Below are 22,702 nucleotides of genomic sequence, written 5' to 3' on the forward strand. Positions count from 1 at the left end.
GAGTGAGGTAACACATTCACAAAGGAACTCACACAATATGTACTCACTGATAAGTGGATATTAGCCCAAAACCTAGGATACCCAAGATATAAGATACAATTTGCTAAACACATGAGACTCAAGAAAAATGAAGACTGAAGTGTGGACACTATGCCCCTCCTTAGAAGTGGGAACAAAACACCCATGGAAGGAGTTACAGAGACAAAGTTTGGAGCTGAGACGAAAGGATGGACCATGTAGAGACTGCCATATCCGGGATCCACCCCATAATCAGCATCCAAACGCTGACAACATTGCAAACAAAATAAAGATATCATAATGTATGAATTGATTGTTGATGTTTGTCACATTTTTTTCCGATAATAATCTTGAGGAACTCAATATAAGTGTGTAGGCTAAAATCTTACCACGTTCTTTGTAGTCACAGATTACTTTTGGTATTATTAAAGGTCACCAAAGACTACTGTGATATGTAATTGCTTTGATATATTGAGTCCATACTAAAGAGTTTACTCTTGTTTAAAGATACCAAAAAGAGCAAAACCTTATTCTATTGACTGTGTTTATGGGTTTTCTCTGCATTATGACTTTTTCTCATGGATTCTCAGCTTACTGCTATGTCCAAAGGCTTGAACACATTGCTTATCCCTAGGGTTTCTCTCCACGATGTGTTCTTTTATGTTCATAGATAACTGTGTTGTGAACAGTTTTTAATCACATTGATTACATTTAAGATTTTTCTCCAATATGTATTCTGTTATGTATTTGAAGAGAACTATGATATCTAACTGTCAGGAACAAGCAAAAGAAACTTGTCCTAAGGACTGCCTTTTTCTTATCACTCTCCATTTAAGCTGGGGTTGAAACTAAGTTCAAGTCCCAAGTCCTAGGGGACCCGTGTACTTAACAATATCCGGCCAGGTTTCATTATTCACGTTTTTTTCCCACCTAAATGATGACTGTTCCTAAGTATAATTTCTGTTACTTGTGTTTTATTCCTCAAAACATAGTGCCCATTCCTAACCACAAAAAAACAAATGGCTATGATACGCTAGACCATAAAACCTACATCTTGTATCATTTGACATAAAGTAACAACAGAGAAAAATCATGATGTGGGGGGATGTAGCTGTAACTTGGCACAGGATGTTGTGGTTTCAATCCTGCAGCTTATATACTTTTATATAACCTGAAGGTTTGGAAGATGTATAACTTTCTGATTCAAGGAGGGGCTGGGGTATTGCAGCTAAGCTTCTGAGTATATTTTTGGCCCTTATTGATGAGTAGTGACTTGATTATAATAAATTATTATCATTTGCATTGTCCTGTGTTTGAGATGTGTTGGACCTCAGTCACCCCATACCATAAAGGCTTTATCACATTGCTGGTATTCATAGAATTTCTCTCTAGTATTAATAGTTTCATAATGATGAAAACTATAGAGGTGTGCAAAAGTTTCACCATACTAAATACATTCACAGAATTTCTTCCCAGTACAAATTCTTATATGATGAAGAAGAATACAGAATTGTGCAATGGCTTCACTATATTAACTGCACTCACAGGGTTTCTGTCTTAGAATTTCCATTGCTAGGAATAGATTCCATGACCAAGGCAACTCTTGTAAAAGCTAACATTTAATTGGGGCTGGGTTACAGTTTTAGAGGTTTAATCCATTTTCATCATAGCAGGAAGCATAGTGGGCATGCAGGTAAATATAATGCTGAAGAAGGAGCTGAGAGTTCTGCACCTTGATCCACAGGCAACCAGGAAGAGACTGTCTCCTAGGGATCACACAGGAGTGTCTCTTCAGCACTTGGTGGAACTTCAAAGACCACCCTAACATTGATGCACTTCCTACAACAAGGCCACACCTCTGACATTGCTACTCCTTGAGTCAACCGATTTCAAGATACCACATTCCATTTGCTGGCCCACATTTCATTGTTCAAACACATGGGTGTAGGGGGACCACACTTAAACATAGCATAAAATAAAATACATCAAAATACATGCGATTCAAATTCAAAAGGACTCATCATCTATAGCAGTCTCACAAATAAATAAAGTCCAAAGTTCATCATCTGAGATTCATCCAATCACCTAACTATAATCCCCTATATTTACAAAAACAAATAGCACATTACATACTTCCAAATTGACAGGATATACTTCCCTTTTCCCTGTGTAGCCTTGGCTGTCGTGGAACTAACTCTGTAAACCAGGCTGGCCTCGAACTCAGAAATCCACCTGTCTTTGCCTCCCATGTGCTGGGATTAAATCGCAAACCACCACTGCCCAGCTACTTTTTTATTCCTAAATAGCATTGTGAGGAAATACTGGACCAAAGAAGGTCAGTCTCCAAACTCTGCATATCCATGTCTGATTTCAAGTGTTCTTCAAACCCTTTCTGCTTATTTCACTCCAGCACAATTCTTTCTCTTTGGCTGGACTTATTTCAGGAAAGCAGTTTTCCTGAGCACTTATCCCATAGCTCTAGCATCTCAAAATCTTGGGGTCTCCAAGGTAACTACAATATTACATCTTCATGTTCCACTGGCTGGGATCTACACATGATCTTTCGCACTCCTCAAAAGAAAGTGGGTCACTTCTCCAGCTCTTTTCCCTATAGCACCCTAGGTTCTGGTTGACTTCACTCTACAGCTGTTGCTGTTCTTTCTACTCATCCCATGGGACTTACACCTTCAATATGCTGGGTTTTCCTGCTGTAACAGGGGTGCACTGCTTTCCTCTCAAATACTCTCTTCATTGTGCCATGTCTTAGCTGCTCTACATGACACCTTCATGCCTTCGAAACTAAGACCACCTGGGTGGTTCTCACACATGACCAAGTCCAGAAGCATCACAAGGTACAACTTTGGGTATCTCTGGAACACAGCATCTTTGTCCTTCCAGAAAACACTTACCAGAAGGTTCCACTTCAGTGATGCTGGTTTCTTCTTCACCACCCCTAATTTTTATCTACAGCTAACCAACATCAATCGTCTCAGTAGTCCCTTCTACACTTGCCTCTAAAGCCAGAGCCACAGGGACAAAGCTACTTGCTGGGGCTGGACCATGGCCTTTCTATTACATGATCACCAGCTTTCAAATTTTCAACATCTTCACTGCGTAAGCTTGGCTGTCCTGGAACTTGCTCAGTAGATTTACCTTGAATTCAGAGATCTGTGTATCCCTGTTTATTGAATGCTGGGATAAAAAGCATGGAAAACCATGCCTGGACCTAAGCTTTTCTTCACCTAAAATTCTGCACCAGGATGACTTGAACCAGATTATCTGCTTGACTCTTATCTCCTGGGATTAACAGCATGTACCACCATGCCTGAACCTAAGAATTTCCATCTAGATGTTAAATTGAAAACTCAGAACAGGAATCACAGTCCATCCCTTGTTAATTTGAAAAATATTTATATCTCCTTATGTCCACATGAAAAGAATAACCAGGTAACAATCATTCCTAATGTGATACAGTTCTCCTTACCAAAACTGCAAATCCATAAGTTTAGCTGGATGGAATCTTGCCTTAACATCACCTTTCCCTTAATGTCATATAATATCTTTTATCACAAGATTTAGGTTCATTAAACATCCTAGTGAGTCTGTCTTTTTCTTTCTTCCTTCCTTCCTTCCTTCCTTTCTCTCTCTCTCTCTCTCTCTCTCTCTTTCTCTCTCTCTCTCTCTCTCTCTCTCTCTCTCTCTCTCTTTCTCTCCCTCCCTCCCTCCTTCCTTCCTTCCTTCCTTCCATCCTTTCTATCTTTCTTTCTTTATTTTTTTGAGGCAGGGTTTCTCTGTGTAGCCCTGTCTATCCTGGAACTCACTTTGTAGACCAGGCTGGCCTTGAAATAAGAAATCTGCCTGACTCTGCCTCCCAAGTGCTGGGATTAAAGGCACGTGCCACCACACCCAGTGAGCCTTTTCTTATTGAACCTTACATTTTATATTTTTCCATTCTAAGATTATGCTTGATCAAAACAATCATAATGAGAGTAAACAAAGGACAAAGTCCATGTTGGCTTTCCTGATAATTCTTTTGTCAATGCAACACTCTTCAGACAAGGTCAAAAAGCAACAACATTCTTAAGCAAAACATCATAAAAAACATATACAGAGTTCAAATTGCTCTCCAGTGCCTATGTGTTCCACATTCCTCCTAGGATGTCAACATTAAGTTCCACTTAATGCATGTACAAATCCAAAGTCTAAAATTCCCCATTGCTCCAAACAAAAACATGGCCAGGCGTATCATAGCAATACTTAAGTCTGAGGTACTAACTTCTGCCTTAGAAAGAATTTCCATTGCTCAGAAGACAAACTGTGACCAAGGCAACTGTTTTAAGGGTAAATATTTAATTGGGCCTGGCTTACAGTTTCAAATACTTAGTTTATTACCATTATAACAGGAAGCATGGCAGCATGAAGGCAGCTATGATGCTAAAGAAGGAGCTGAGAGTTCTCCATCTTCATGAGAAGGCTGGCAGGAAGAGACTATCTTCCAGCCAAACAGTAGGTGGGGCTGTTTTATACTGGCCAAAGCTCCAAACTCCACCACCCCAGTAATTCACTTCCTTCAAAAAAGTAACATCTATTCCTACAAGACACACCTACTAATAGTGCCACTGCTTAGGGCCAAACATATTCAAATTAATATAGCTTATATCTACTATAAATACTTTCATACATTTAAGTATGATTAGGACATGCAAAGGCTTTACCACATTGGTTATATTGACAAGGTTTCTCTCTAGTATGTGTTCTTTTATGTATTCAGAGACTACAGTGGCATGTAAAGGATTTTCCAACTTGACAACATTCACAAATGTTGGGAGCCAACCTGCAGCTCACAAGAAAAGGGATACACCTGGGAGGCAAACTGGAGCTGAAAGAGAACTAGACGGTCAAGAGAAATAATGGAGCTAAGTCAAGGTTCCTGATCAAAGCTCAAATGTTTAATAGCAAATGTGCTTATAAAGGGGAGGAGACCATTCCTGCCAATCCATTCTTGGTGCCTGGAACCAGCTGCAAGTGAGGACAGTGCAGGACAGGGTACTGTAGTCTCTGGAATATCTCAGGGGCCTCTCAGCAGGCAGCAACCTCTTGAAGGAGAACAGCAGCAGTGGCTTAACAACAGAGCCATCTAGGCAGGAAGGCTCCACCCAAGGTGGTCTAATTCTCAGTGGCAGCAAGGTCAAAGTCTGGATCAGCCCGCTTCAGGCTGGGAGAGCCAGCTCAAAATATTTCTCTCCATTATGTGTTCTTTTATGTCTTTGGGGACTATAGTGATATGCATAGACTTTTCCACATTCATTGCATTTGTAAGGTTTCTCTAAAACGTGTGTTCCTTTAAATATTTAAAGAGTACAGTGACACACAAAGGCTTTAACACATTTATTACAATCACAGGGCTTCTCTCAACTATGTGCTCATTTATGTACTTGGAAATGACTATGATATGCAAAGGTTTTCTCATATCAATTACATTCATAAGGTTTCTCTCCTGCACATTTTTTTTTTGTGTGTTTGGAGATGACTGTGGCCTCGAAAGGATTTATATTATTCATTATATTCATGCAGGTTTTCTGCCATATGTGTTCTTTTATGTATGGGGTGATGACTGTGTCACCCAAGGGATTAGTACTCTGGAAAAATGGAAAGAGTTACTTTTTTGAATGTGTTCTTTTAAGTAGTTGCAGATGACAGTAAATTGCCAAGGTTTTTACCACATTGGTTACAATAATGAGGGTTCTCCCCAGTGTGCTATGTTTTGTGTACGTGGGAAGAATTATGACATGCAAAGGCTTTACTGCATTGATAACCTTCATGAGGTTTCTCTCTTGTATGTGATCTTTTATGTCATTGCAGATGACTGTGACTTGAAATGCTTTACAACGCTGATTACATTCATAAGGTTTCTCTCCTGTGTGTGTACTGTTAAAATAATGGAGATTACAAAGTTCTGAAGTGTTTCCCACATTGATTATATTCATGAGGTTTCTTTCCAGTATGGTATCTTTTATTTTTTGGAGACTAGTGGAACATGCAAAGACTTCATTACCACATTGCTTACATTCATAAGGTTTCTCTCCAAAATGGGTTGGTTCTTTTATCGTTTTGAGATAATTACTTTGTGAAAAGGCTTTTACCACATTGGTTACATTAAGATTTCTCTCCACTATGTGTTTTTTTATGTCTTTGTTGACTTCTCCCTTGTGAAGAGTCTTTCCACATTGATAATTATCCTAAGATTACTCTCCAGTATGGGTTCTTTTATGACATTGGAGATGAGTGGATGTAGAAAAGGCTTTACCACATTGATTACATTCATAAGGTTTCTCTCCAGTATGAGTTCTTTTATGAATTTGGAGATGAGCAGGTCTTGCAAAGGCTTTACCACATTGATTACATTCATAAGGTTTCTCTCCAGTATGGGTTCTTTTATGACAATGGAGATGACTGGATGTAGCAAAGGCTTTCCCACATTGATTACATTCATAAGGTTTCTCTCCAGTATGGGTTCTTTTATGACATTGGAGATGACTGGATGTAGCAAAGGCTTTCCCACATTGATTACATTCATAAGGTTTCTCTCCAGTATGGGTTCTTTTATGACATTGGAGATGACTGGATGTAGCAAAGGCTTTACCACATCGATTACATTCATAAGGTTTTTCTCCAGTATGGGTTCTTTTATGATTTCTGAGACCACTGTGACAGGAAAAGGCTTTACCACATTGATTACATTCAAAAGGTTTCTCTCCAGTATGGGTTCTTTTATGATATTGGAGATCAGCGGGTCTTGCAAAGGCTTTCCCACATTGATTACATTCATAAGGTTTCTCTCCAGTATGGGTTCTTTTATGATATCTGAGACTATTGTGACAGGAAAAGGCTTTACCACATTGATTACATTCATAAGGTTTCTCTCCAGTATGGGTTCTTTTATGATATTGGAGATCAGCGGGTCTTGCAAAGGCTTTCCCACATTGATTACATTCATAAGGTTTCTCTCCAGTATGGGTTCTTTTATGACATTGGAGATGACTGGATGTAGCAAAGGCTTTACCACATTGATTACATTCATAAGGTTTTTCTCCAGTATGGGTTCTTTTATGATATCTGAGATTACTGTGAGAGGAAAAGGCTTTACCACATTGATTACATTCAAAAGGTTTCTCTCCAGTATGGGTTCTTTTATGACATTGGAGATGACTGGGTGTTGCAAAGGCTTTACCACATTGATTACATTCAAAAGGTTTCTCTCCAGTATGGGTTCTTTTATGACATTGGAGATGACTGGGTGTTGCAAAGGCTTTACCACATTGATTACATTCATAAGGTTTTTCTCCAGTATGGCTTCTTTTATGATATCTGAGATTACTGTGAGAGGAAAAGGCTTTACCACATTGATTACATTCATAAGGTTTCTCTCCAGTATGGGTTCTTTTATGACATTGGAGATGACTGGGTGTTGCAAAGGCTTTACCACATTGATTACATTCATAAGGTTTTTCTCCAGTATGGCTTCTTTTATGATATCTGAGATTACTGTGAGAGGAAAAGGCTTTACCACATTGATTACATTCATAAGGTTTCTCTCCAGTATGGTTTCTTTTGTGATATCTGAGACAACTGTGAGAGGAAAAGGCTTTACCACATTGATTACATTTATAAGGTTTCTCTCCAGTATGGGTTCTTTTATGACATTGGATATGAGCAGGTCTTGCAAAGACTTTACCACATTGATTACATTCATAGAGTTTCTTCCACCTATGAATTCTTCCATGCCTAGAATGATAATTGGCACATGTGAAAGCTTTAACACACTCATTACCTTTATCAATCGTTTTATCCATATTAATTACTTTTACAGGTTGGTCTAATAATAAAGAATTATCAGATCTCAAGCTTTTATCACTTTGCATGTTCATGGTGTTCTCCCTCACTATGGGTTGTTTTGCCTCTTTGAAAACAGATGTGATGTTAAGAGCAGTTATAACATGGCTCATATATATATATATAACAACCTTTTTCTATATCAGATTCCTATATGACCTATTTCCTGTACCTGAAGAACAATGAAACAATGCAGAGCTTTTTACAACTGATAGCATTCATAATTTCCCTGTAGTGTGAATCACAGCACATTAGCACTGTGAAGCAGGACAAACAGATGAATTTCCACATTTTTTCCTCAGTGTGACTTTGAAGATATTCTCAGTAAAGTAAGAAAACCAATTAATCAAAAACTCCTATCATGTTCAGAAAGTGTAACAAAGTCAGAAAACTACATATCTTCTCATTGTTTTGGAAAGAGGTGTGTTGCTATTTTCAATGTTCATAGACTCTCATGGTTTTGTCCATTTGTCACTTGATATACCCATTAAAAGAAGAACAAATGAAAGTTTTCCACATTGCATTCACAACAGTTGACATATTGTTCCTTGTAGACATGCTATATATGGATTAAGGTTTCTCCACTCAACATTCTTGACTCTCATAAACTGACCTCTCAATAAAGTTAGGAATGAGACTGCAAGAATATAAGTATCACCAACTTTACCTTGGAATATTTGCTTTCTAGAAGGTAATATATATATATATACACAAACATCACTATTCAATGTGCAACATTTAAATATTATGAGACTATACAGAGTGATAGTTCCATAGCATAGGTTTAATGGAGCTACAAATCAAATAAAGGGATCTCTTAAGGCCTTGTTTCCTTCTTTCCATTCTTAGAGGAATGCCTTGGAACCACAAATCAGATAATAGACTCTAAGGTACACGGACTAGCGAGAATATCATAATCATAGCTACAGGTAATGGACTGATATTTGACACTCTTGCTTTTCTTTAGAACTTCCAGAACTTATTACAATTTCCTTACAGACATATTTGTATCAGCTTGAACATGAAAATTACCTTGTATGTCTTCGAGAACTTTGGCATGGTTCTTCAATATGATGGTCTTCCCATTTGTAGCCTAAAATACAGCAACAGAAAATGAATGATATGTTATTAGAAATTAGGAATAATTGAGGTTACTGTAAATATTCACAGCTGTGGACCTGATTTATTCACCTCAATCTTACTTGTGCTCAATTTAAATAACAGAAGATCATCAATAACCAAAACACATTTGTTCCCTTAATTTGAAAAGCAAAAGAAAATTCACAGCCTTACCTATAGAAGTAAGGTTCCAGTAGGTCTCCAACATAACATCTTTGTAGAGATTCATCTGGGAAGGATCCATCAAATTCCATTCTTCTTTAGTGAAATTCACATGCACATCGTCAAAAGTCACTGCATCCTAAAATATCCCAGAAATGTGTATGATACAAAGCATGATACTAACATCACTACTTATTTCCTGACACAGATATTGTATTCTAATCACCATGTCTTTTTAGAAGGAAATTGAATTATAATGTTCACCTATGTTGCTGTTGAACCTTTTGCCTAGGAGATAGCCTTGCAAGGGAAATGCCAATTGAGAGGGAGATTGCAAGGGGATACAGATCAACAGTACCAAGCCCACATCTGAGAAGCTGTACGAACAATTACTAACTACAAAAATATTGGACAAGATGGAGGTATTTGCTCAGGACTTTAATCCAGAGGCACAGGAAGGTGTATTTCCTCAAGCTGGAGGCCTGCATCATCTATGAAACCGATTCCAGGACAGCAAAAGTTACATATTAAGACTCTCACTCCCCCTGCAAATATCACCCAAGGAAGCAGAAATGATAGAAAGAACCCATAGTTCTGCACTGAAGTTCCTACAAAGAATTATACATTAACTGCAGTTCTGTATTCATCTTGTACAAACATGAAGTACACCAGTTTAAATTGTAACATTAATAAAATTTTGCTAAAAGAGAATGAATTTTTAAAGAGTTACAAATGGACCAATTAAAATACTAGTAGTATAAATGTTGATCACAAATATGCAACATAGGGCAGGAGAGATAGCTCAGCTGTAGAAAGCTCTTGCTTGTCTTCCACATAATTGTGGTCAATATTTAGCATTTACATGGGGACCAGCAACTACCTACCCATTACTTCAAGATCAGGTGTTCTGATACCACCTACTGACAACAGTAGAAATGATGCACACATGATATTCATATTCATGCACACAAAAAAATAATTACATTTACTCAAAAATCAAAGAACAAACAAAAGAGTTAGGCAGATCATCATATACCCAGAATTCAATGACTCTGAAGCCTCAGGTAGTATTGGTGTCATGAGCATATGTCATCCTGGAAAACAGAATATAACCTATAGATTTTGTCAAATTTCAAAATTGAAGATGTGAATAAAGAATTGCACAGAAGCATATGCTTATTGTACAAAAACATGATAGGTGGCTGATGTGGTGTCTATACCTACTAACAGGACAGAAAGGGTTTCACAGAGAAATTTTATCTCAAACAACAAAATCCAAAATAATAAAATTAAAAACATAAAACCACCAGGCTTGCAAAATAGCTTAGCATTGAATAGCAAATGTGTCTACTGTATCTTATGTGATTTAGGGACAGAGACCAAATGGTGAATGTATGGGTGCATGAGAAGAAAGACCCTCACTCCCCTTCAAATGTCACCCAAGGAAACAAAAATGATAGAAAGAACCCATAGTTCTGCACTGAAGTTCCTACAAAGAATTATACATTAACTGCAGTTCTGTATTCAATTGCAGAAACATGAGGTACACCAGTTTAAACCATAACATTAATAAAATTTTGCTAAAAATTTGAATTATGAAAATTATGAATCAGTTTAAACCACAACGCTGTAGACACAAAGAACATATTTGTCCTGTCAAAGAGAAATGCAGAGGCAAAGCTGGATCAGAGACTGAGGGAATGGCCATGAAAACTTGCCCAAATAGAGACATATCCCATTTTATTTGTAACAACTAGAAACTGCAAACAATCCAGATGTCCCTCACCCGAAATACGTATACAGAAAATGTGGTTTATTTACAAAATGGAATACTAATAAGCTATTAAAAACAAGGACATCATGAATTTTCCAGACCAATGGATACAGGTAGAAACTATCATCCTGAGTGAGGTAACCCAGAAACAAAATGACATGAATATATGTACTCACTTACAAGTGAACATTAACCATAAAGTACAGGATATCCACACTATATTCCATAGAATCAAAGAAGCTAAACAAGAAGAAAAGCCCTAATGAGCATTGTTGAATCTCATTCAAAAGGGGAATAAAACAGTCAGAGGAGGCAGATGGAAGAGAGAGAGAGAACTGGATGGGAGAGTGGATAAGTAAGGGGAAGGGCGAGTGGCCAGGAACAGGTGTTGTGAGAGACAAGAGATGGTCAGAGGGTCAGGAATATGAATAGAATTCTGCACCTTAACGGGGAGCGGTATGGAAGGGTGGGGAATTTTTAGGGTGTGCCAGAGACCAGGAATGAGAGGTCACCAAGGATAATATGGGGGTGATCTTAGTTGAGATGCATGGCAAAGAGTTATGGACCCTCAAGAGGCCACATCTTGCTACCAGGAAGGACCTCTAGTGGAGAATTAAGCACAGTGAATGAACCAAATACATTTGCTCCCAAAATTGGTCCTGTCTACAAGAAATGCAGGCACAAAGATGGAGCAGAGACTGAGGGAATGGACAAATGATACTCTGACCAACTTGAGACCCATCCCATGGGAAAGCACCAATCCTGACATTAGTGACGGTCCTTTGTTATACTTGCAGACAATAGCTTAGCATAACTGTCCTCTGAGAGTCTCCATCCAGCACCTGATTGAAACAGATGCAGAGACCCACAGCCTATCATTGGACAGGGCTCAGGGAGTCTTTTGGAAGAGTTGGGGGAAAGGATTGAGGGCCTGCGAAGGAACAGGAAGTCTATTAGAAGATCCAGCGAGTCAACTAACCTGTACACTAGGAGATTCTCAGAGAGTGACTCACCAGCCAAAGAGCAAACACAGGGTGGGCCAAGGCCCCACCGTATATGTAGTAAATGTGCTTCAGTCTTCACATGGGTCCTGGAACAAATAGAGTGGGGGGATGTCCCTTAAGGAGTTGTCTGTCTGTCCACCCTGTTCCTCTAACTTGGCTGCCTTGTCTGACCTCAGTAGCAGAGACCTGACTTGTCATGTTTGGGGGATACTCAGGTGGTCCCCAATGTCCCTGGATAGATGAAAAGGAGTTAAGGATGAGGGACTGTGTAATGTGGAAAGGGGAGGGGGTTGCAATTGGAATGTATATTGAATACATATATAAATGGGAAAAGTGAACAAATACATATAAATAGAATAAAAATATACAAATCAGGCAATTATTTTTTAAACTTTTCCCTACTCAATATCTCATAGAAAAACCTGAATAAGAAATATTTTTGGCCAAAATGTTACACAAATGACCTCTAGCTAAAGTTTTCACAGAGTCGATTTCCCACGGACATACTGTGACCTCTACTTCCTCTGGCTGCATTAATGCCAACACTCGAATCTTTCAGGTTCTATGACTACCACTGTTAAGCTCCATCTACAGCTTTCTATGACTTTTGACATCTCAATTTTTGATATTTTCCACATTCCTCCAAAAGAGAATATAGATTCTGTACAGCAGCAAAATCACCTTTATATACCAATTTTTGTTGTTGTTGTTCTAACTTGCTACTCTGCTGCTGAATAGACTCCTGCAAGCAAAAGCATCTCAGGCAGTAGATGGTTGTGGTACATGGTTCGGTCAGATCACGGTCCACCATTCTGGAAAGTTAGAATAGAAACTGAGCTAGAATATGAAGGAAAAATAATGAAGAACAAACACTGTTTCTTGGCTTGTTCTCTTACTTGGTCACTGTCCTATGCTCAGCTAGCTCTCATCCAGCCCAGGCCCACTTCCTTAAGAATATTGCCTCCCTCAGTAGAAAAGCCTTCCCAAAATACCATCAACACTATCTCTCACAGACATAGCAACCAGCCATTCTGATGAGGGCACACCTTCAATTGAGGTTCCTTAATATGTCTGTAGCTCTGAAATTTTGAGAACTGAAGACAATTATGACATGGAGACAATAATAAATGAGGAAATTGTAAAAGCCCAAAACCAATGTGCTAACCATATCAATTACAGGAGCCCCTGCCACCAAAAGAGAGAGGTGGAGTTGTGGCTGAGCCAGGAAAAAATGGGGAGGTCACCTGGCTTAGAGCAGGGCAGGATACAGTGGAATGAGGAGTTCAGAGGCTTTGCTGCTCTGGTGTGAGGTATCTTTAACCCCTCATTCCCTGGCTAGTGCTACCAAAGAGGTAGCTAAAGCAGCTGGAAGGTGAACAGAGAAGCACATTGCACCACATGCCTACAATTAATACTGCTGGTCTAATGAGATATGTTAACTTTGTTGCAGTGGATGAAGAACAACTTTCCCTCTAATGACAGTTCTGAGTCCAAAACAACAGAGTCACATATGAACTGGGAACAGGGTTGATCAGGACAGGAAAATGAGGTCTTTGTCCTTTGCACCCTGTAAAACAGGATAGGGAGAGCCTGACTTTGCCCTGGATTGGGTCTCCAAGAGCTCTCTATAATGGGCAATCTAGTGGGTGTAGGTCCTCTTAGGAAGAAGGATTTAACCCCAGATGATGATTAAGTAACTAAATCAATTGGAATGGAAAAAATCTTATTTCCTCTCTCTCAGTCACAGAATAATAAAGTACCACACACATGAGAGAAAGTCACAAGGTGTCAGTAAAGGCTACCCAGCAGATTCATACATGTGTACAGAGGAGAAGATGAAGACAGGATGGCAGCTGTGAGTCATGAAGCAGGGTTTCAAGTCTGCTCTAACCCTCCAAGCACTTTAGACCAAGGGCGCACCATCTCTATACCAGACTATGGAACATCTTCCAAGGCCCTGTGGCTACAACTCTCCAGGGCACCCACTGTACCATGGTTCCAAGTTCACTTTAGTCATCTCCCTCCATGAATAATCAAGAAAAATAGGAAAAACAAGACACACCAACACAAATGTGACAGACAAGCCATTGATACAAAGAACAACAATGACACATTCTAACAGCTGGCTTTTCAACACCTCTGTTCTGAGTCCTGGAGGTCTTGGAGTTTCAGTCAACGCACCAAGATATTATACCCAAGTCACAGGAACCTCAATGACAACCAAGGATCTTATTGCAATGCAAACACACAAGGTTTTTTATTATGGGCTCAGTAACAAGGTCTGACACCAGTCAACCTGGCATCGGGTCCAAAATGAGAGAGGTGCTGGATATATATTGTAGTTACAGCAAGGCTGGGGAATTTCCATACAGGTCAGCAACCTAATATTTTGAAAACTGTATATCTGGCATAATCTGCAGGAACCAAACATGAGGCAAAAACTATCTGACAACCATGATGGCTAAGCTAACATTTTTTCCCTTCAAAGGATATTAGTTATCTATATGTAGCTTGACCCTGTTGCTGTACCTTCACTGGCTGCTCATAGGATGTTTGCTCAAGTGTTCTTTGTGCACTCTCAAAAACCGCAATTGGTTGAGCTTTACAACTCACCCTGTGCCTGAGCCCATTATTATTGGAAAATACTCCTGTTCATCGACAAGCCATGCCTGCCAGTAGACTAGGTAATTTGACCAAAGACCTACCTCACTATCTGTTACTGCAGACCCTAATATCAGTGCCTGCCAGTAGACTAGGTAATGTGTCCAAAGCCCTACCCCACTATCTGTTACTGCAGACCCTAATATAAGTGCCTGCCAGTAGACTAGGTAATTTGACCAAAGACCTACCTCACTATCTGTACTGCACACCCTAATATAAGTGCCTGCCAGTAGACTAGGTAATGTGTCCAAAGACCTACCCCACTATGTTACTACAGACCCTAATATCAGTTGCCCTTACCACTGGACAAAATACCAGTACAAGTTTCCTCTCCCCCTGTGCATGCCTCCTATAGCTACCACAGATAATCCCCACCTACCCTTCCTTTCCTGCCTCATCCTTCTGCTCAGCCCCCACTTGGGCAGACACATACTGCTCAACCTCATGCCATGCCTGAAAGGACACAAAGTAAGCTTCCATAGATCTACCACACTATGTGCTATCCCAGATGTAATTTACACAGTTGTCCCTAGCACTTTACCAAAGAACAAAGGCAGCTTAATCTCTCTCCTGACTATGTCTCCTTGTGGGTTGCTAAGATCATCTCTTTCTGCCTGCCTCTTTTTCCAGCTTCCAACATAGAGCATTCCCTCCTGAACATACCCTCCAAACAGGTCCATCAAAGAGGCAACCCTCAGTCAACACAGTGAAAATCCAGGTATCAGCTGGGCGTGGTGGCCCACGCCTTTAATCCCAGCACTTGGGAGGCAAAGGCAGGCAGTATTCTGAGTTCAAGGCCTGGTCTACAGAGTGAATTCCAGTACAGCCAGGGCTACACAGAGAAACCCTGTCTCAGAAAACCAAAAATAAATAAATAAATCCATATATCAACCAGTAACCCGGGTATAAAACACCCAGCCAAACAGCACAAACCCAGAAACCAAATCACCTCAAACATAGAGGCCTAGACACCAGCAAATGAATAAAATGAATAATAGCCAGGAAAATATATCACCAAGAAATCTAAGCTATCCTATCACAGCAGGTCCTGAGAAATTAAAACATGCAATAGATACAGTGGAAAAATGGTTGTTTGGGCGAAGGGAAAAGAGTGAAAACATAGGGGAAGGTATAGCTGTGCACAAAAGAGCTTTAGACAGGCACACAGACAGAGAGCAGAGAGAGACAGCCCCAAGGGTAGGGAAATAGAATGGGGGTTGGGGGGGGAGCATGTGCAGAGAACAGAGACAGGGAACAAAGCACAGAGCTGCTGTAGCTGGTGGTTCATGTATATAAAGCACACCTGACAACAGCAGCAGGTGATGGAGACAGGTAACGACTTAAGCATTTGCTAAGTCCCTAAGAGAAGGCCATTGAATTTGCTGTACATTGACAACTACAGAGGCAAGGTTCACCCATGGGCCAGGAAGGGAAGAGAGACTATCAGGCATTAAAGATGAATACAAAAAAGTGATAAATTGCTCAAAAAATATGGATTCCAAATGTTTCCTGGCATTAAATAACCAGGAATTCTGCAACATATGAGAAGGTGAAAAGTAGAAATTATTGAAATAGAAGAAGAATATCAGCTCAAAGGTCCAGAAAATATTTTCAGTGAAATCATAAATGAAAATTTTCTAAACTAAAGAAGAAAATACCGGGCTGGTGAGATGGCTCAGTGGTTAAGAGCACCGACTGCTCTTCTGATGGTCCCGAGTTCAAATCCCAGCAACCACATGGTGGCTCCCAACCATCCGTAACAAAATCTGATGCCCTCTTCTGGAGTATCTGAGGACAGCTAAAGTGTACTTACATATAATAAATAAATAAATCTTTAAAAAAAAAAAAGAAGAAGAAGAAAATACCTATTAAAGTACAAGAAGCATCCAAAATAGCAAACATATTGGACCAAAAAAGTCCTTGTGCCACAAACTGTCAAAACTCTAAACATATAAAGCAAAGAAATATGAAAAACTGCAACAGAAAGAAATTAAAAGCTAAACAAAACAAAAACAAGTAACGTATGGAAGCAGACCTATTAGCTTCATATCTGTCTTCTCAATGTCTACTAGAAAAGACAACAGTGTTTGGACCGTTTTGTGCTGCAGAGTCAAAGACACCACCCATGTTTCTACAAGAAAGCAACTGGTCCAAATGTTTTGGACAGATTCAGAATCAGCTATGATAATTAAGTTATTCAGAGGTCACTGCCTGAGACCTCACAGGTGGTCCCATCTGGGTGATGCTTTCATGCAGCCCCAGAAAGGACCCACCACCCCAGCTCTCACTGCTCAACCACCTGCCCCTACCCATTGTGGGCAGTGATCCTGTGCTCACCATGTCTAAATCTCAGAGCTTCCTGAGGTCCCCTCAATGCACCCAACAGCAGATGTCAGAGCAGGACACAGAGAACCATTTATGCCTGCACAGCCACAGCGAACTCCTAGAAAGGCATCCGGAAGATCCCACCTCTCTGTCTGACTGGCATGTCTGCCTGGCGACCTTGATTGGCCAGTGAGTCTTACCCCACCTCAATGTTAAAGTGTGCTTCCTGTCAAAGGGTGGAGCTTTTCCAGATCTCCTGAGCCCTTTTCAGCTCATTAGCATTCGTGCTTTCCCTGGGGGAAGAATCCACCATTCCAGCTCAGGCTATTCAGCTGCCAGCTCCTCCCCTCTGTGAGCAATGATCCTGACTTCAGACCTTGCCTGAACATTCCTCATAGCACTTGCCTTCTTTTTCCTGAAATCATGGTGAGTAGCTTCAATAGCCCATTACTCTAGTTGCATTGTAGGTATCAATCTGACCCAGGAATGTAAGGGTGCCCAGGCTATTAACATTAAAAAGGAATTTTAGAAAACAGGAGGCTTTTTTTAATATATGTAGATTGCCAAAAGAAACTATAGCCTAGATTAAAGATGGATCTGAACATCTCAAAAGATCAATATTAAGAAAGGGTTTCTCACCTCAAAAGGTATAATTAAGAAATATCCCCCACAGTAAACAGGGTTAGAATTAGGATTAGGTGATTAGAGGGTTATGGTAAGGATTAGGATAAGGGTTGTTGATTCCCTCCTTGTGAACATTTTCCTGAAATCATAACCTTTCAGATTAAGCAGATTCTGCAATTTATTGGATAGTTTAAAGGCAACAACATCAGAATTGATGTATTATCACATAAATACAGTGGTATATTTACAGAGTGTTGTACACGCCTCTTCTGGCCTCACTGTCAGTTATTTACACAGCTAATTTTCCTATGAAATAAAATGCCCTTCAGTATTCTTTTGCTCTAGACACGTCTGAATTACTTTCTACCCAAACGAAAAGTATGCTTATTAAAGATCTGTATGTGAAGTTTTCACATGACAATCAAAATTATGAAAAAGGAATCTTAGAGCAGTAAATACATCTTTATGGTTTATTAATATTTGCTTTTTATAAATATACACATATACACATGGTTTAGAATATACACATGGTGTGTCATTCACATCATGTAATTAATACCAAAGAAATTTTAAGTAAAGTAAACTGGTTAACTTCGCCAAAGTTAATTTTATTCATAATAAACTAAACTTAAAAATTAATATGAAAAAATATATTTAATCAATAAATCTTCAAAGGTAAAATAAATTTGAAATGATAATATTGGTCTGAATCTTTCTTTGGAATAGTTAACATGAGCATATATATTTAAATTTTAATGTCTACTTTTAAGGACATGATATATGTAAGCCTAGAGATCTGGTCACAGTGATATCTTTTTGACCCTATCCCAATTCTAGTATACCTGTAGATTCTAAATTAGTTTGAAAGAGTTTAGTTCTGGGGCAGGCGGGAGACTCTGCAGGATCTGCGGCCCTGAGCATCGGAGCGGTGAACTCTTCAAGTCTCCGATTAAATTTAAAAAATGGCCTCCAATAAAACTACATTGCAAAAAATGGGAAAGAAACAAAATGGAAAGAGTAAAAAAGTTGAAGAGGCAGAGCCTGAAGAATTTGTGGTAGAAAAAGTACTGGACCGTCTAGTGAACGGGAAGGTGGAGTGTTTCCTGAAGTGGAAGGGGTTCACAGACGCTGATAATCCTTGGGAACCAGAAGAAAATTTAGATTGTCCAGAATTAACTGAAGCATTTCTTAATTCTCAAAAAGCTGGTAAAGAAAAAGATGGTACAGAAAGGAAATCTTTATCTGACCGTGAATCTGATGATAGCAAATCGAAGAAGAAGAGAGATGCTGCTGACAAACCAAGGGGCTTTGCCAGAGGTCTTGACCCTGAACGAATGATCGGTGCCACGGACAGCAGTGGAGAGTTAGTGTTTCTCATGAAGTGGAAGGACTCGGACGGGGCCGGCTTGGTGCTGCCAAAGGAGGCGAATATGAAGCGTCCTCAGGTTGTCATTGACTTCTACAAGGAGCGGCTGACTTGGCATTCTTGTCCCGAAGATGAAGCACAATAATTGTTTGCATTTATATATATATAAAATCTGGATCTTGGGTTTTGAATTACTAGTGTGAAAAAATAGCAATCTAGTAAAAATCAAGTTTGATATGCTGGTTTTGAAAGTATTGACACTAGTTGGGATATTTTTGGTTTTTGTTCTGCATCAAAAGGCACTGATTCCTTTGGGCAAGTGAGAACCTTCTGTAGTTGCTTCCCTTAACAATAGAATATATGATACCATGTTGTATTTCCTCAGCTTTGAAGAACAGCTTTTCTTAAATGCTGGGGAGATTTTACAGTTATTACTCAAGTCAGAACTGATTTTTAACTGGGACACAGAAGGACCATTCTGGGGTTTTTTTTTTTTTTTGTTTCTATGCGGTGTATGCATAAAACACATAACTTGTTTGTTTTGTTTTGTTTTTAACTGAAGATGAAAATACAAGTTGATGAGATTCCCTCCTTGTGAACATTTTTCTGAAACCATAACCTTTCAGATTAAGCAGATTCTGCAATTTATTGGATAATTTAAAGGCAACAACATCAGAATTGATATATTATCACATAAATACAGTGGTATATTTACAGAGTGTTGTACACGTCCCCTTTGGAAAATGGAATTAGACTAAGTAATAGTGTGCTTTAATAACAAGACTTGGGCTAGAGGCAGATAGAGCTCTGACCTAAGAAGCCAGCTGAGAGGCAGAGGCAGGTCCAGGTCAGCCAGTCTGTGTAAAGGTTCCTCTGGTGAACCATCCCTTTGTAGAAAGTTAAAGTCTGTACTAAAAGGTTATGATTCATGGAATCTGTTTGATGTGGAAATAGAATCGTGCTTGGAGCTGACATTGACAATTTAAGACCTGCTGACTAAGTGAGTGAAAAAAATTTGCTAATATCATTTAATGACCTGCATGCTTTTTCTTTACCCTGACTCATTCCTTACTGGTAGGATCAATCTTTTCAGTGTTTGGGTTAAGGTTCAATGAGCCAGAAAAGTAACTTTGTAGTATCAGAATGTCATCCAACTGTATATTTACTCTATTATAAATAATGGTGAACAGTGGTCAATAAATAGTTTTATATTCCTTTAAAAAAAGAGTTTAGTTCTGCTAGACCAGGAGATGATATTCATACTGGACACTATCTTCACTCATAGAAGAATAACATATCTGTGCTTTTGAAGATGAAATATAGACATATGAATGATTATTCAGACATTAAATACTTTAATAATTTAAATAATATTTATGACCAGTAAGCCCTCATTGAAAACAAATGAATATGCAAAGATTGAAAGATCATCAAAAGGCTTGTCTTTTATTATCTAAATTAAAAAACAACCATTTTCATACTTTCAGCTCTGTTGAATTAAAATAATCACAGCAGGCCTTTTTAAATATCACTAAAACTCTACAAAATAAGAGGACGTGATTGGCCAATATTTGTATAATTTGGAAGGGTAATAACTACTTATAATGTAATTTTCCTCAGATATACTGAATAAAGTATTTGTAATTTACCAATTGCAGGATATCTATAGTCTCATAAGAAAAACTTTGTCAATTTGCTGTAATTTCACTTTTATCCTAGGGTGTTCTTTGACAATTTTAAAATGTGGTACCATTGATAACTTAGAAAGAGGGAATATGTATTGCTTATTCCCAACCCCTGAATAAATATTCTCACAGTACTTTGTGAATTTATATGTTAAATCTATTGTATCTTATGGTATTACCCGGCTCCCATTAGTGGAGGTATTCGACTGTGACAGGGGGACTTGCCTTGTCTAGCATTCATGTCTCAACTTGCCAACCAGGAAGTCAGTTGCCCACATGCACATCTCCACATGCACATGCCCACATGCCAAGTAGGATGTCAGTTCCTGGGGAGGTCTTGGAACTTACACTTTACTAGAACCCAGCAAATTGGTGCAGGTGTCTCTCTTATGTTGGGGATCCATTCCCAGGGCAGCTTATAAGAGCAAAAGCCATAAAAGTGTATACATGGGTGGGTGCAGGAAATGCTTCTGGGTGGTCTGTTCCAATCCAAAGCTTATTCTGAGTAACTATAGAACAAAGGAAGCAGTTTGACAAGCTTCTATTGTGATTGGTTTTCTGAGGACACAGAACCAAACAGAATAGATAATCAACTCTGGGAGTAACTGCAGAAGCAACATATGACAACGTGTCCTTGTAATATTAGTAACAGCACAAAATGGCAGGCTAGCCAGGTAAGAGTTACCTAGTCCTTAACTAATCTGACCTAGGCCTTCACAATACATCTAGGTCTTACTATTTGACCTAGACCTTAACTGCCAGCAGCTTTGCCCTCTGAGCCACCGCATGCACATGCATGTATAGATGGATGAATATATTTTCTGTATTTATTTATTCATTTATGAGAGGCAAAGTCTCTCTACATGGTGCCAAAACATATTAGATAGTCCAGGCAGGCCTTTCAAGTGAGTCCTGCCTCTGCCTCTACCTCCCCAGTGCTGAGATCAAAGGACACCTTCCTTTTATTTTACCTTTCTTTCATTCTAGGGAGGTTGTGTGTGTGTGTGTGTGTGTGCGTGTGTGTGCGTGTGTGTGTGTGTGTGTGTGTGTGTGTGTGTGTGTTTGATTTCTTGTTCTGTCAGTGTATTGGCAGCAGAATGTTGACCCCAGAAACCTTTTTGTTTTTGATTTTATAGTTATTATCTATTTAATTTAATTTCAAAATATATCCATGTGTGTGTGTTCGTGTGTGTTGCATGTGGTGGGTGGGTGTGTGGTGACTGTGTGCATTGGTGTGATAGTAGGAAACTGTATGTGTGTATGTTGTGTACGCATGTTGTGTATGTATGATAGTGCGGGCATATGATGAAGGTCAGGGGTGGATGGCATCCAAAGTCTGTGTATAGGACCATGCATTTAGTTCCATTTATTGTATGTATGTATCTATGTATGTATGCATGCATGTTTATTTGTATGTGTGTTATTACTTAGTTTTTATTTATTTATTCCCACGGCGCCCCGCCCCCTGTCATCACTCTACCCACAGCCCCGCTCTGCGCAGGTGCGGCCCCGCCCCAAGCCCCTACACCCACGTCCCCCCACCCCACCCCTGCACTGGGCCCCACGCAAGATTAACCTGAGCATTTTTAGACTCTGGTGGCGACAGCGGGAGCGGGGAAGCGTGACCCTCTGAGACCCGGCGTCACTCCTCAGTCCTCTTCCCGGTTACTCTCAGGCGTGCGGGAGCGCCCACTGCTGTCGGGAAGCACCCTCGCCTTTTTCCCCCTCCCCTCGTGGCCCCGTGACGTCACACACAGCCTCCTTAGACCTGCTCCCTCAACCTTCACCACTCAGGTGCGGATCCGGGATCACAGAGCCCTCGTGTGGTGTCCCGCCCCTCCCGTGATCCCCGAGACTACGCCCGGCCCCCCTGCAACTGCCAGAAGTCCCGCAGCTGCTTCCAGAACCGCGACAGGAATTGGAAGTCCCAGCCACCCGCCAGCGATGCCCGCTTGGGGTCGCCCGGGTCGTGACGCAGGGATGGGGCTTGCGGGGAGGCCGCGGGGGTCCGGACTGCGGGGTAAGGGCGTGGGCTTGGTGCTCAGGGGTATCCATGCGGAGCAGCAGGCAG

The 22,702-nt window shown here is 39.9% G+C and overlaps 1 protein-coding gene across 1 annotated transcript; it reads right to left on the reverse strand.

The window, feature by feature from the left end:
- Positions 1-5,150: 5,150 nt before the first annotated feature.
- Gm19428 (predicted gene, 19428) lies at positions 5,151-17,078 on the reverse strand. The gene is made up of 4 exons (NM_001384228.1): positions 16,969-17,078; positions 9,205-9,331; positions 8,944-9,004; positions 5,151-7,803 (listed from the first exon to the last, which is right to left on the reverse strand). The coding sequence occupies exons 1-4, from the start codon at positions 16,969-16,971 to the stop codon at positions 6,264-6,266; spliced, it is 1,731 nt and encodes a 576-aa protein (NP_001371157.1). The 5' UTR covers positions 16,972-17,078; the 3' UTR covers positions 5,151-6,263.
- Between the last annotated feature and the right edge of the window lie 5,624 nt (positions 17,079-22,702).

The sequence above is a fragment of the Mus musculus genome, chromosome 13, assembly GCF_000001635.26.
Source record: "Mus musculus strain C57BL/6J chromosome 13, GRCm38.p6 C57BL/6J".
Classification (NCBI taxonomy): Eukaryota; Metazoa; Chordata; class Mammalia; order Rodentia; family Muridae; genus Mus; species Mus musculus.

What these genes read in the sequence shown, in the direction of transcription:
- Gm19428 (NM_001384228.1), bottom strand. An exon ending in CTGGAACCTTACTTCTATAG is followed by an intron (nt 9,005 to 9,204) that starts GTAAGGCTGTGA and finishes GCTGTATTTTAG; the next exon opens with GCTACAAATGGGAAGACCAT. An exon ending in AGTTCTCGAAGACATACAAG is followed by an intron (nt 7,804 to 8,943) that starts GTAATTTTCATG and finishes TTATCATTCTAG; the next exon opens with GCATGGAAGAATTCATAGGT.